At 48.0% G+C, this 15,527-nt stretch overlaps 1 protein-coding gene across 1 annotated transcript in view; it reads right to left on the bottom strand.

Moving 5' to 3' along the window:
• Positions 1–715: 715 nt before the first annotated feature.
• The window catches only part of LOC115650608 (inner centromere protein-like), a 30,072-nt gene continuing 15,260 nt past the window's right edge, over positions 716–15,527 (bottom strand). Inside the window, exons 6-17 of the mRNA XM_030560802.1 lie at positions 13,816–13,912; positions 13,057–13,108; positions 11,379–11,496; positions 11,156–11,290; positions 7,120–7,229; positions 6,919–7,039; positions 5,779–5,901; positions 4,822–4,997; positions 4,415–4,523; positions 4,046–4,144; positions 1,920–2,079; positions 716–1,061 (exon numbers count right to left, since the gene is read on the bottom strand). Coding sequence (XP_030416662.1) covers positions 847–1,061; positions 1,920–2,079; positions 4,046–4,144; positions 4,415–4,523; positions 4,822–4,997; positions 5,779–5,901; positions 6,919–7,039; positions 7,120–7,229; positions 11,156–11,290; positions 11,379–11,496; positions 13,057–13,108; positions 13,816–13,912 — 1,515 coding nt within the window. The 3' untranslated portion in view covers positions 716–846. The remainder of the gene's footprint in view (positions 1,062–1,919; positions 2,080–4,045; positions 4,145–4,414; positions 4,524–4,821; positions 4,998–5,778; positions 5,902–6,918; positions 7,040–7,119; positions 7,230–11,155; positions 11,291–11,378; positions 11,497–13,056; positions 13,109–13,815; positions 13,913–15,527) is intronic.

Raw genomic sequence — 15,527 nt, forward strand, 5'->3', positions numbered from 1 at the left:
ACCTTACATGCAGGGTGGTTTGTCAAACTTGCTTTTCCTGGGGGGCAATGGTTTTGGTAAGGAGCTGTGCTTCCATTAAGAAAAGTGTCAACTCTTTTGGTTATTAAACTGCTGAATGTAAATTAAGTTTGTACACTACAACATCTTTTTTCCTGAAACACTGAAGAGGATCCTGGGATGGGGGAGTCACAGGTTAAAAACGTCTGTTCTACCCTATGATGAGGCATGGAATTAGTTTTAGATAGATACATTTATCTACTAGACAAAGCTGTGTTCATTTTCAGTTCCTGTCTTGTGGACCTTGTGTGCGGTCATCAGTTCATTCCACTAAGAACTCTTTCAGGCTCTATTGCAAAATCTTGCATTTGGTTTTTTAAAAATGACTTTTATTAAAATTACAGTAGTCCTTTGTGTTGAAGTATTTCCATAGTAGAGGGTCTGCTGGAAAGTGCGGAAGAAAATTAGCCTAATGCATATACCTGTATCTTTGCAAAATTCTGTAAGGAGAGAGCTAAATCGGTGTTTCCTGCAGTTTAGTTAAGGATACACCTTGATCTCTCCAATGACTGAACATGCAGTGAGTCAAAGGTGTGCAAAAGAAGCTAGTAGTGTGCACCAGAGGGAATATCCCCTGTAGGTTTGGGTCTCTCCCCCACGTCCCCACTAGAGAAAATTCAACAAAAATCCCATGTGCGAAAAACATGAAAAGCCCCAGTAACAATCTGACCTTTATTCATCTACAAACATTAAGAGATTTACAGAGATTGAATATTATAAAATCCTTTTTCTTCCATAGACAAAAAGACTAAACCCCCACTGCTCCATAGGAGATACATTCCTCCATCCTCAGTATTTTTTCAGGCTGTAGGGCAGGCCTAGCACAGCTTTGGCACCTGGAAAAGGTGGGGAATTCCAGACAGCAGAGCTGGTGCGCTTAAAGTATCGCGGCTTGTTCTTGTAGAAAATGTTCTCCAGCTTAGGGCTTATGATGGCCCCAAAGAGCGTGGTGACATCAGGAGGGTTATAGTACTGGTGGATGACAGCTTGACTAAGCTGAGTCCCTGGAGAAGTAAGAGTGAACAGTTTATTAGACTGATTGAACTGGCCTATAATTCCTTCACTGAAACTTAGGTGCGTTCAGACTGCTCTGGAAGCTGTACATCCCCATCCCCCTATCGCCTCCAAGACTGCAGATCCCTGGGGAGGAGCACCTTTGCCTCGGCCCACTAGGAAATCAGAACCCTGGCATGGACTTCGGTAGCACAGAGGGTGAACATGCTAAGCATTAAATTGTGCTTAACAAAAGGATCTGCAGTAAATCGGGGAAGGTGGAGAGAAGACTTTGCCTATCTCTCAGGAGAACCCCACACCTTCTCTGAGAGAGAAAATTAGGGTTTCTATTTATTTAGTCCTGTTCCAGGTATCCCAAAAGGGGGTTAATAAGGTAACTGAGTGAGATAACAGAAGTGTAAGAACAGTAGCCAGCATGGAGCTCAGCTGCAGAGCACAACCTTAGAAAGCTGCACTCAGAGGGAATGGTGGCCTGGACATTGGTATTACCCCTACAAAGGAGCACAAGGTCTTTAAAAATAGTCACCGGCAAGCAGGTTTAGGCCCAAAATGTAGGTTTCAAAAACGTACATGAAAATTCATCCTTTCGCTATGTGCTAAGGCTCCTAGTTCAAAGGAAGTGATTTGTTATCTTGATGCTGTCCCATGCGCCTCCAGAGAGCCTCAGTACATCTCGGTATAACATTCCATCGGCACAGCTCTAGGCTGGCATCTTTAACAGCACAACATCTCATCTCCCTATGCCACAGGCAGAGAAAGCTACCACCAAGTCTCATTAAACAGTCCAAGGGACCCAGCAGGGGTTTCTGAATGGTCAAGGATAGATTTCACAGTGAGCTGGCACATACCATTGGCCCAGGCAGGGATGGGCTTGCGGGGCTGGCTCTCATCGTCCGTAGAGTCGTCGCTGTTCAGATCCATCCCGTAATTATTTGGATTGATGGTGGGGGGCTTAGGCCCTTTTGGGCCCTGCGGGGTCATTTGATAGGAGTTACAGACAGGGGAATTCTAGAAACAGAAAGTAGATAAGCAGCCCTAAGCGATCATAACAGCACCACACTGAAGAGTTCTAGTGACACGCTGAGCCCCAGGAACCCCTAACATTGCATCTTGGGTGGTAGACCAGACTATCTGTAAGGCTCTGTCACTTGTGCATTGGCCAAGGCAGCTGGCCCAGGAGCTGCCCTGGGGCAGTCTCGGGCCACTCCACCCCCCAGCAACAGGAGTTTGGGTGTGGAGGGGCTCAGAGCTGGGGATTGGGGTGTGCTTACCTGGTGGGGGGACTCCCTAGAGGGCAACAGAAACTCCTCTCCCTCAGCTCCTAGCTCCACATGTTGCCTCTGGCCCACAGGCACTGCCCCCATAGCTCCCATTGGCCTCAGTTCCCAGCCAATGGGAGCTGCAGAGTCAGGGCTTGAGACGGAGGCAGCACACAGAGCTAGGAGCTGGAGGTTACTACTTCCCAGGAGCCAGGTAGGAAACCTGCCCCAGCCACAGCAACCCCCCAGACCCCTGCAGTGCCCCCCAGGCTACGCCCTCAGGGATTCTCCCCCAAGCTGCCCCCCTCTCAGTTTTAGTCAGAGGTCTATAGTAAAAGTCATGGACAATGAATTTTTGTTTACTTCCCGTGACCTGTCCATGACTTTTACTAAAAATACCCGTGACTAAAACGTAGCCTTAGTTATTTGTATTAAAATGATAGGATCCTAATGTGAGTGTTTTGGTACAAACAAGGTTTCATGTTCCCTTCTCTAACTTAGGTGAGCGTCATATTGGTAAGATAAAGCTAGAGTGTCTAATAGATGGCTGCAGCAATTCTACACAGTAAATAAGGTTTAAATCACAGATGACTGCTCTCCTCTCAAAGCTAGGGGTGATTTTAGGGTGCAGACTATTTAAACTGAATATTCATTCTTCTTCTCCTGTAAGACTGAAGTTGAAGTCTTGTTTGATTATGTTTAAAACTACACATACTTAATCACAACCACATATGCAACGTTTATAGTAGGGGATTTATGTAAAGACAGTTACTGGAATGCGGATAGAGACAACTAAACTGGGGAAGGTGTAGCTAAGAGGAAGAAGCCTTAATTTAACCTTTAAAAAAAATAAAAAGGTACTAACCCATTGACAAACATTTTTGTCAGTCCTTTCCTAGGAGAATTAAAACCTCCTGTTTCAATCAAAATTCCCACCCCAAGCAAGTGGGGAAAGAAAATTTGTTCCTTACTTGAAGCCTCAACTTCATTAACTTTTGTGCATTTAAAATTTGTTTTAAAAAAGAGCCCCACTCTAGAAAAACAAGCATGTACTTCAACAGTCTGTGTGCTCATTTTAATGTTTCAGCCACAATCATTCCCCTCCAGGATCAGACCAGGAGGGAAGCACTTGAGGAAAGGTCAGCAACTCACATGAGTTTTCAGGGGCAGTTTCTCAGCCACATAGTTGCAGATGCTACACTATAGGACAGACACCCAGCACCATCCTATGGCTATTTCTCTTATTTAAAGCTTCCGTGCTTCACCCTTATTTGATAACATTCCTGCTCTCTGTGGGGCTCAGTCTCCTTCAAATGGAAGAATTCAGGGAAGAGTGAGAACATCAAGAGACTCCTCCCTCCCTGCATCCATCATGGGCTGAAGGTCCATGACAAACACTGATATTTTTCCTTAAGGCCTTTTCATTGAGAACCTCAAAGCAATTTACAGAGAGGTGAGATGGTGCTCAGGTACCACGGTGATGAGCATGGCATACAAATCTAGCTCATCCCCACGTTAATGATGGGAGGACAGAGATTAAATGACTTGCTGTGTGATCTTGGGCAGGTCAGTACTGGCATCAGGAACAGAAGCCAGATCCCCTGCTGTAACCACTACCCAGCACCTCCCTTATGAAAACAAATGGAGACAGCAGGACAGCCCCATTCCTCTGAGTGCTGTGCTCAGGCTTGCATCTCACTGATGTCCCCTCTCACCTCCATGTCCATGGTTACATTCAGATGGTTACTGGCAGCAGCTGCAGCTTTCTTCTCTTGCTCCTGCCGTTCCAGCTCTGCTAGACGCTGCTCCTCTTGCTAAAGCAGAAATCACCAGTGCGTAAATATTAAGATTTTAGGAGTAACTAACCCCCTCTGTGGCATGGGTGGGCTGCCAGCTGCTATAGGGAACAAGCAGCACTGCCTGTAATGGACAGGAGAGCTAGGACTCTCCCAGAGATTAAACTCTATGACAATTTATTCCAGGAGCACCACAGCCCACCTGCGGCTGGTGGCCAAGTTGCTGCTGCTGGAGACAGCACTTGTTATAATGACTGCTTAAGCCAGATACATGTTGAGTCTCCTTACCCGTTTCTTCTCGTTTTCTTCCATCTCCTTTTGGAGCCGCTCCTCTCTAGCTGCCATCAGCTCCCTCTGTAGGCGAGCCGCCTTCTCCTTCTCTTGCCGCTCACGTTCTCTGGGAACCAATGAAACACACCAGGTCACGCTCAGAAAGAACAAGTGTGCAGACTGCATCTCCCCCATGATGCCTATTGCACTTCCTCCTTCGCCCCAGTGTCCAGGGCCTTCACCAGCTGCCAATCCCACTACAGGGCCCAGAACTTCTTCCTGGCTGCTCATCGCTCATCCTTCACTCCAGGGCTGTGCTGACAGAATATAGGGCTTTGCCAGGCCCTTTGACTGGGCCATTTAGCCCCTGCTCTTCTCTGCAGAGTCATGGCAGAAGCTTCAGGACATGGAGGGTCATGTTTCACCTCTCTGCCTGAATCCTCTCCTGTTCCTTCTTCTTCTCAAGCTCTCTCTCTGCTGCCAGCTGCTTCTCCCTCTCTTGTTCCGCCTGTCTCTGCTCTGCAATTTTCCTCGCTCGCTCTTGCTCTTCCTCCTCCCTCTTCTTCTGCATTCGCTCCTTGTGTCGGCGTTCCTCCTCCTCCTGACAAGCAAAAGGAAGCAGTTATCTCCACCTTGCAAGGGAAGAGGGGGACATGCAGAAAAGCACGAGGGTCAGCCTGCCTGATGTTTTTCTGCAGCTCATCACTACAGCATTGATGGACTGAAGCTTTCAGAGTAGTTTCTGCTTCCATTTCTGAGATGCACAGTCACTTACTTAGCTCTCCCCATCCCACTGGCACCGGAGAGTGATAAACGACTAGGTCTCAGCTCTGTCACCCTGAATGCCGATGGCCCTAAGCCCCAGGATCACAGTGGTTCCTGAGTTCTGATCCTCTGTTAATTGCAGTTGAGATTCTTTATAGTTTATCTATGTCTGAGATCTCCTCATTTACATCCTGCCCACCCCAGGAACCGGGGAAGATGGATTAACAAGCACTGAGCTCCCCAAAACACTATGACTTTTGAGGATGTGGAGAAGAATGAAGCAGCTCATGGACCATGTGGAAGAAATGGTTAGAAACTCATGAAAAGCACAGAAACTGGTCTGTAGTGAAGGGAAGGATGGGGTGGCAACAAGGAGTCCCAAAGAGACCCGAGGGACCTTGGGGGACAGAAGACTGTACTTTTCCCTCCTGTAGGCCAATTCTCCCTCAGCTACTCACTGTATAGTCCTGCCCTCCTCCCCATGTATAAGGACTGTGACAGATCAGTGTTACTCTGGCTGCTCCCCTGCCATGTATAGGGCAGAGTGCAGCATTGTCACCACACCCATTCCCCCAGCCCACCTTCCTTCCTGCATACAGGACCCCAGCACAGCTCACCAGCTGCAGCGCTTTCTGTTTTCTGGCCTCCTCCTCTTGTCTACGCCGGGCCTCAACATCTCCCATCTTCTTGGCAGCTACCTTCTTCTTCATCTTTTCCTCTGCCAGCCGTTCCTCTCGCACCTGAGACAGTCACACATACATCGGGTCTGGACCTTGCTGTTGCACATGGGACAACTCCCCAGTATGTATTACATCCTCTCTGGCACATCAAGCTCATCGGGGAGCCAGGGACATCTCTCCCCAAAGGGTAAAAGATGCCCTTCCCTGTACCAGAGTCTAGAGGCCCAGTGGGTTCTGTGCATATTTCTTGGAGCATAAGCTCGTTGGGGCAGTGACCTTGTCTTCCCCTGGGTCTGCTCAATGGGATTCCAATCCCAACTGGAGCCTCTGGGTGCTACCTTATCTTAAAGGCAGGCAGCACCCAGTGCTGTGAGTCCAGCAGCACCTGGGACAGTTCACATGAGGAGAAGCTCTGCAGAACACACAGAGCATATGTGAAATAGAATGAGTGTCACTTAGCAGAGACTCTGGCAGCTGCATTGCAAACCAAAGGCCAAGGGTAAACCAGTTTCCATCTGGTTCAAATTAAAGGTTTCCTAAGAGGGAACATGGCCCATGGTGGCAAAGGGGACAGAAGAGAGCAGGCTCCACAGACAAGGCTGCTCTGGTGCTTCATATCTATCTGAATGGCCCTGCCCTATTTGTAATAGCCTAAGACCCTCAGACACAGGAGGCTAACGGGGGAGATGGTTTATCTGCGCACATTCTTTGGCTATTAACCAGACTGGGTATTAATTGACAAGACTGGGTATTAATTGACAAAGGAGTCTCTGCTGACCTAAATGCACCTTCCCCTGTATTCTCCCTCATCATTCCAGCCAACAGAGACTCCTATCAGGATTAGTTATAATCCCAAAACAAAGCAGGAACTCAAACCCCCTTAGCCCCAAAGTTCAAGTCAGACCTTTAATGAAAGATTTCCCCATTGGTTTCCTGGGTCTGAGCAACCTCAGTCCCCTTTGCCCCTATACAAGAGAGGACATGACCCAAAGTGAGGTGACCCCTTCTCCACCCTACCCACTCCCATGAGAAAACCATTGTCTCAAGAGGCTCCATGGTCAGATTGAGCCCACTCACCTTCTCACTCTTCTCATCAAATTGAGCAAGTTTCTGCTCAATCCGCCTTTTCTTCTCCTCCTCCATCTGCTCCACCCGCTCCCGAGCCTGCAGCACCTTGCGCAGACGCGCTTCCCGTTTCCTGTAGGATACACAGAGAGCCAGTTAGAAGCAATTCTGAGATGAGCCAGAGATGGAGCAGCTGGAGGGACAGTTACTCACAGTTTCATCTCCTCCAGGCGCTGTCTCTTTTCCTCCTCCAGCTTTTGTTTTCGCTGTTGCTCGGCCTCCTGTTTCTTCCTCAGGCTCTCCAGCCGCTGCCGCTCCTTCTCCTGCAATGGATGGGAAGCTCAGATTATACCCACCTGCTGGGGCTCATTTCTGGTGCAGTCTGGGTGGCCAAAGGCAGCCAAAAACAACACACCAGGGAACTTGCAGTTGCAGCCAGAGCCAATACAAACCTCCCTGGAAGGGGGCACAAAGGGCCCCAGTACCACAGTGGGTCAGCAAGCTGGTCAGCCCAGCTGCAATGGGAGAGACAAAGCAGCAGTGCTAATTCAGCCACCTCATTTTATAGGAGCAGGAGAGTAACTGTGAGGCACTTCTTGTGTGTCAGAAGCACTACCCCAAGATCAGTATGTTACTGCATAGGGTGCATTTGGGCAAGCAACACTGTCTGATTTCTATGCTGCATTCACCACAGAAGTTCAACTGTCACTAGCCAGCGTCAGTGCTAGACTTCAGCATGAGATAAGAGAACAGGTGATGTATGAGGTAATCCTCTGCTCAGGGCCGGCGCTTCCATTTAGGCGTCAGGATTTGGGAGGGCGGCAGAGTGCTCCGGTGGACCTCCTGCAGGCGTTCCTGCGGACGGTTCGCTGGTCTCGTGGCTCCGGTGGAGCATCCGCAGGCACGCCTGCTGCAGGTCCACCAGAGCTGCGGGACCAGCAGACCGTCCGCAGGAGCGCCTGCAGGAGGTCCACCGGAGCCACGGGACCAGCGAGCCAGCCCTGCACCTAGGGCACCAAAAACCTTGGCGCCGCTCCTGCCTCTGCTCACGTCACACCCCAAGATTCCCCATTGCCCCTACTTTCCACCCAAAGGTTCTCTCAAAGATTTGAATTGTGGCCTCCATGCTTCCTGTTGAGGCAGACTACAATGGACTCCCAATTATAGCAGTGAGCTCCCTACAGCAAATGAATAAATCAACGCAGAGCACTCAGTTCCCCTCACACACATCCCACGTGACCCATGCTGAATGTGCTGCCAGGATGAGGGAAATGGAGGCCACTAGCAAGGCCGTCCCTAAGGTGCTGCAGGGCCTGGGACAAATCAGCCTCCCCACCCCCCACATATTCCTCCCCATTGCTCACCTCCCCACTAAGTCTCTTCACCATCTGTCCAGCACCTCTCCTCCCTCTCTTCCTTGATATTCGCTTGCCACCTGCCTCATCCCCCTCCTTCCCCCCCTGCTCTCCTCCTTGCTGTCCACCCACCCACCTCCTTGCTAGTCTCCTTGCTGTCTGCACCCTCGTCCACCTGCTTCCTCAACCCCTCCCACCTGCCACTCACCTCCCCACCCCACTCGCCCCCCCGCCTCCTCACCTGAATATCAGAACAAATGGCATCCCGATTGTACATCAGTTGGGATGTGGGACAAAGGGCTAAATATCAGGACAGTCCGATTTTGTCAAAGTGCGGAGCCCAGGGCAGTCACCCTGATTCACTCTACTCAAGGGACGGCTCTGGCCACTAGTTCCACAAGAGTCTTCTCATTGTATTAGTGTCACAGTCCATCCCAGGATGCTTAGGTAACGCCTCTGACCCCTCCCTGCTCTGACCCCTCCCTGCTCTTGTGCCAAACCATCTGATAAAAGGGAGGACTCTCTGGACAGGCAACCTGCCCTGTGGGGGCATTGTTTAGACTTGGGGAATCCTGCATCACCTTTGGCTGTGACTGGAGTGAAGCACAAAGTAGCATAGCCCAGGCAGGAATGACAAAGCATTCACCAAGTAGGTGAGTCATAGATTCCCAGAAGGGACTATTGCGATCACGGGTCCGACTTCCTGTATAACACAGGCCAGAGAACTTCCCCAAAATATTTCCTACATCGGAAAAATGGGCAATCCACCACAACCCATGGTAAATGGTTCCAATGGTTAGTTACCCTCACTGTTAAAAATGTACACCTTCTTGTCTGAATCTGCATATCTTCGACTTCGAGCCATTGAATTGTGTTCTAACTTTCTCTGTTAGATAGGAGAACTAGCACCCCCACAGAGGTACTTCTAGACTGTAATCAAGCCACCCTTTAACCTTCTCTTTGTTACGTTAAATAGATTATAAATCACTGTTATGGCTCTTCTCTGAACCCTCTCCAATTTATCCTTCTTAAATTGTGGACACCAGAGCCGGACAGTATTCCAGCAGTGGTCACACAAGTGCCAAATACAGAGGTAAAATAATCTGTATTCTCCTGCTCAAAATTCCCTTTCATGCATCCAAGGATTGCATTAACCTTTTTGACCCTTTGTCACACTCAGAGCTCATGTTCAGCTGATTATCAATCACAATCTCCAAATCTTTTTCAGAGCTTCTCAGGACAGAATCCCCCCACCCTGCAAGTCTAACCTATATTCTCTGTTCCTAAATGTATATTATTTCATAAATACCGAGTGATAAATTGTTCTCCTTAACCACTGAGGCCAGGACAAGAAGCTTAAATTGCAGCAAGGGAGTTTCAGGCTAGACATTAGGAAAAACTTCCGAACTGAAGGGTAGTTAAGCACTGGAACAAGTTACCTAGGAAGGTTGTGGAATCTAGTTAAGTACCTCCAATAATGAACAAGTTAGACAAACATCTGTCAGGGATGTCTAGAAAATACTTAATCCTGCCTCAGTGTAGGGGACTGGGCTAGATAACTTAAGTCCCTTCCAATCCTTTGTTTCTATGGTTCTATTGTTTGCCTGCCCCTAGTTCGCCAAGCAATCCAGATCACTCTATATCATCGATCTGTCCTCTTCATTATTTATCATTCCCTCAATTTTTGAGTCAGCTACAAACTTTATTAGTGATGATTTTGTGTTTTTTATCAGTGACCTGGAAGAAAATGACAACTACCATAGGGCCAAGAACAGATCTCTGCAGGATCCCCCTAGATACACAACAGCTCGATGATTGTTCCACATTTATAATTACATTTTGAGTTCTACTGGTTAGCCATCTTTTAATCCATTTAGTGTGTGCCAGGTTAATTTTATATCATTCTAGTTTTTTAATCAAAATGTCGGGTGGCACCACCATCTGTGGAGTAAGCTTGTGTGTGTCATTAGCAGTACACCAGGGAGATTAAATCCTTCACTACTTGTGTGGAGAAGAGAAGTTCACCTTCAGAGTACAGCAGAACCTACTAACTGGTGCAGGCCCAAAGATTCCCAGCAACGCACTAGCAGCTCTGCTATCTGTTACTGGAAACAGGATGTAGATGACAGACAGGATTCAGTGGTCTAGGTTTCTGGAAGCAAGACCTGATTTCATACAATTTAAATTTTAGTACTTTCAATTAATTTTCGGACAATGGAACAAGTGACCATCCCAAGCAGACCTCCTGTTTATTTTTAAGTCACCCTGTATTAGCGAGCATAAGCAGAAGGCATGCATCCATGGCACCCTTGCCTCTACTGGGCATTCCTGTGAACCTGATCCCTTTGTACTTTACTGATGTTCTAAACAGCTGTGACTTTGGCTGGTTCCTGCTGCCCTTTGAATGAGGACCTCTCTTCTCACTGTTGTAAAGCAAAAATATTAGGACTGTGTGCAGGTAGTGAGCAAACTAAAAAGCACCCACTGCCTATTAGTGATGTGAAACGTGCACCTACTGTAAGCCCAATCTATGATTAAGGAGATTCATTACTTACGACAAATTCACCCTATGTAAACAGAACATTGAGAAAAACAACAGTTACTCCCTTTGGAAATCACAATATAAACCTAGAACCAGGCCTTCTTGGCTCATTTAGGTGGCTGCAGGGGTCTGCCTCCAGAATGCCATTGACTTCGAAGGTGGAGGGCAGTAAGTGGCCCCACCTGGATTTAACTATCCATTTGCATGGAGCAGTTTGCAGAATCAGGACCCCAGTCCCATCATTGCCAGTAGCTGGTTACAGTTACCACACTGCATTGAGACCCACCCAGGCCTTTGCAGCCACTCTGGCTTTCTCCCCTCCTATCCCACTAACAGAGGGAAAGGGCTTTACCTTGGGATCAGTTCGGAGTGGAGTGTTGTGTTTGATGAAGGATTTCTTTATACTACTTCGCCCCACTGAACATGGGGTCATCAGCAGCTGGTTCTTCTGCACAGTATGTAAAAATGTCTTAAATGGACGCACAACCTGTGAAGAGAGCACAGAGAGTACTGGTAGCTCAAGGAAAAGGGAAGAGTCCTAGAGGAAGTATGCTGGGGCTGGGACTCTGTCTCACTTTGCTGGCTGGACAGAGTGGTGATGGAGTCTTTTTTCTTGGAGGGGAGAGCCCGCCTTCTTCTGCTTGCTGCCCATCATACAGCTCATCCACGGCTTTCTTGTAACTTGGCTTTCTCCTGCAAAAGTTAATACATATCTATTACACAGCGACCCAGAGGAAATTCTTCTCCTGATCTTAGCAGCACTCATGATTCACACTGTCACAGTTCCAGGGTTAACTGCACCTCAGTATCCTTTGTGGTCTCAAGAGCACCCCCCTGAGGACTCAGACCTCTCTCGTGAAGGGAACATGCATGGCTCTTCCTCCAGACCAGACTTTTAGGGCTGCAGTTCCCTTGCAATCTGCTATGTTTATCCCACCAGATCTGACTTTCATTTAGCACTTGCAGTTCTCTCTCAGGAATAATGACAGTTAATCAGTGACCAGACAGCTTTCCCAAAGCACAAAATGTTTATTAGGGTAAAACAGGGATGGGCAAACTACGTTTTAAGCTGGCCCACAAGCTCCTCCTGGGGAGAGGGGTGCCAGGTTGGGGGCCACACCACACGGCTCGGCCCCCTCTAGCGCTCCAGCCAGGGGCCGCTCCACACGGCTCCCAGAAGCCACGGCACGTCCCCGCTACAGCTTCTACACACTCCGATGGCCCCCTCCGGCGCTCCAATGAGAGCTTCAGAGGCAGTGCCTGCAGATGGGGCAGCGTGCTGAGCTGCCTGCCCAAGTCCCAGCATAGGAGCCAGAGAAGGGACATGCCACTGCTTTCGGAAGTCGCTTGAGGTAAGTGCTGCTCAGATCCTGCACCCCTGAGCCTCTTCCCACACCCCAACCATCCACCCCAGCCCTGATCCCCAAGTCCCTTGATCCCAGCCCAGAGCACCCTCCTGCACACCAAACCTCTCATCCCCAGCCCCACCCCAGAGCCCACACCCCCAGCTAGAGCCTGCACCCCTTCCCGTACACCTACCCCAATTTTGTAAAAATTCATGACCTACCACACAATTTCTATTCCCAGATGTGGCCCTCAGGCCAAAAAGTTTGCCACCCCAGGATAAAAGCATTACTCAGAAAACAAATTAACAGTTTACATGCATGCTAAGCTCTACCAGGTATTACCCATCAGCCACAGAAAAGTTTGTCAGTTCCGTGTTCCACAGCGAGTCTGTCGGAGTCAGACCATGCTGACTCTTTATACAGTTTTGGAGGCTCTGTCTCCAGGCCTCCTGATCCAGGTTTGAAAGAAATCAGTCAAGCGCACTTCCTCCAGAAAGCAAAGCGTCAAAGGGATGAGTACCTGCATAACTAGCACTGGACATCTGCATTAATTCCCTGAGTCATTCCAGATTCCATGGGAAACTCTCCCAATGAGGCAGGAACAAAAAGCTACCTAGAGACTAGTGTATCAATAACGCTATGAATATCCCATAGGCAAAGCAACATATTTTAAATCTTTCAAAAATACATAGCCACAAAACTGTGTGTATCAGAGCTTTTAAAAGCAATTGTCTGCTGATCTGGTACAATTACCTGGCTAATGAGGTATTATAACACCATGCTAGGAGATGTGGATTAAAACCCTTCTTCAGAGATACAGACAAGCTTTCATTGAAACCCTATAATGTTGAATGAAATCAGTCCAGCCCACCCAGACAATTTCCCCTTCCCTCTGATGAGAATGTACCTGACACTCTGGGGCTGTTCCTGAGCCTCATCACTCTTATCGGAATGGCTCTCTGCAGAGAAAGAGTTACAGTTAATTCCATCTAAAAGGTTCCCTTTAGGAGAGTCCAAAGCCAGAGTCATCAGGCCTAGCAACTCACCCACTAAGTACGTTGCTGGGAACCTCTTCTGCTGTTGCCATGAACTTAACAGAAAGTGAGTTAGCCATCTCTAAACCCCAGCATTCTGACCAATACAAAGTGTTATCTTTACAAAACACTGTAGGGAACAGCCCACGAATGTTGTCTGTGGTACGCACTATGCTCTGGCCTTCTGCATGTAGATCCACTGAGATAACAGCCTCCATCAAACCATAAGAGGTTTCAGATCCTCCTTCCCTACCCATGTAAGATATAACAATCCTCCAACCTTCTAATGGGAAAGCACATTTACCATATTGCCTGAAGGAAAAACTATAACAAAAGAGTCCAGCACGGCCAAATGTCACTTGGTTTGAGACGGGGCAGTGAACTGGCAGACCGTAGGCCACATCTGGACAACCAGACACTTTTGAATCGACCACATCATTTTATTTATTTATCATCATTATTGTTTTTGCCATGTGAAAACTGTTTCTGACTACTCCCAGTTTGAGAGATCAGACAGTTTCTTGCACAAGGAACCTGGTTAATAGAATGTGAGACAAATTAACCAACCCTCAAAGCAGAGTCTTGCCCTTTCCTGAACCTCATTCAGCAATGGGGGTCTGGAAGAGAGTTACCTGTACTGTTCCCCTCCTGCTGCTCTGCCTGGACAAGGTTGCCAACAGCTGTCTTGGCATTCCTAGGACGAAGGGACATCCCGGGGCCTTGGGGATCCTGCAGAAAAGGCAACTGGATTTCAGTGTGATGCCCACAGAGAGAAATAAAAACTCTGTCAGCATTTTAAAGTATTCTGTGTCCTACTGGCACTGGGAATACAACAGGTACAGACCCTTTGAGTGAAGTCCCACCCTGCAACTGTGAGAGAGAAACCAAGCCCCACCTGAGTAACAAGCTGCAGCACTGAAGTAAATAGCAGCTGTTCGCATGGAACACAAGAGTGGCCACAACATGCAGGGATTTTTTTGCTCATATTGAGCTGGCTGAACATAGGCCATCTGACACCCAAGACAGTCAAGGCTGGATAACTGCTGATTGCAGCCTTGTCCAGGCAAGGGCAGATCAACATTCCATGTGGTGATTGTGTGCCTGTTACTTCAGATATCTAATTCCATGCTAAGAGGTTGGAGGAACATAGAAGAGCTCTATTTTATTAATATGACGTGTATCTTGCTGTCTGCTACATGGGTATGTGTCACAGGGTGTCCTGGGGCCTTTAAGAGGGAACTGGGTCAGTTCACCTGTGTTTCATTAACAGGCTCACAATGGAGCCTGACAGAGGGCAGCTGGTATCTACAAAGAGCCAGGAAGGAAGCTGCAGAGTGTTAGCAGGCTCCAGCAGCAGCATCTGACACACCAGGGAACAAGACTGCAGCCAGACAGAGCTGGGAGCAGGGAATTGAGTTGGCCTGGTAATTCTGTGAGCATCCAGTGGATGAGGAACTGCTTACAGGAGTTTGGGATTATTATGTACAGGTTTGCTATAGGCACATAGAGTGTGAGCTCTGGAAGACAGTGCTTATGCTGTCAGAATGCTGCTTGTTTCAGGGAGCCCATCTACAGCAGGCACAGATGAGATCTCCTCAGACTAAACTAAGCGTAGGTGGTGGTGAGGTGCCTCACGTCCTTGGATAACTCTGGGAAATGTCCCAGGGAGGCAGGTCTGCAGAGAAACAGACTAACCTGGTCCTCAGAAGAGCAGGAGCATGAGGGATAAGTCAGACCTCCCTAACAGTTAACATTTCCCTCAGGCTTTAGTTAAGACAATATGCCTGTAGGATTTTTTTTTTAATTGTTTTAATCCTTCTGATTCCTATATTCCTACGGCAATTGGAGAAAAATACTTCGCTTTGAAGAGATTGTTCAGAATCACTACATTTTCATACTGACCACAGGCCACCAAAGGGAAATCTCTGGCAGGTACCAAACACTGTTGGTAAAGGGGGATGCTGTAACCCCACGATCCAGTCTAAAAATGGGGTGAATCACAGGATTCTACTCTGAGAAAAGAGCTGGTGCTGGGCCATGAATTTAACGAATTGAAGACGGCTGAGGAAAGAGCAAGTGATTCTGAAACAAGCGCTCACACAATCTTGAAGCTTTTCCTCATAAGACCAACTGAAGGGAGCACAAATCAGGGAGGGAGTGGTTTCAGCCTACATGGTAGTTACAATATTCAGTAGTTCTCTAATATGCAGAAATGGACAAGCCCTTCAATTAGACCTAAATATTATTTAAAGGTCAACCAGAAAGTTCTGAAAGCTGCACTCTGTTTAAGTTCTCAATTTAGTAATCGTGTACAGACTGAATAACAGTTCAGTAAAAACACTTT

This window comes from Gopherus evgoodei, chromosome 4 (genome assembly GCF_007399415.2).
Source record: "Gopherus evgoodei ecotype Sinaloan lineage chromosome 4, rGopEvg1_v1.p, whole genome shotgun sequence".
Lineage (NCBI taxonomy): Eukaryota > Metazoa > Chordata > Testudines > Testudinidae > Gopherus > Gopherus evgoodei.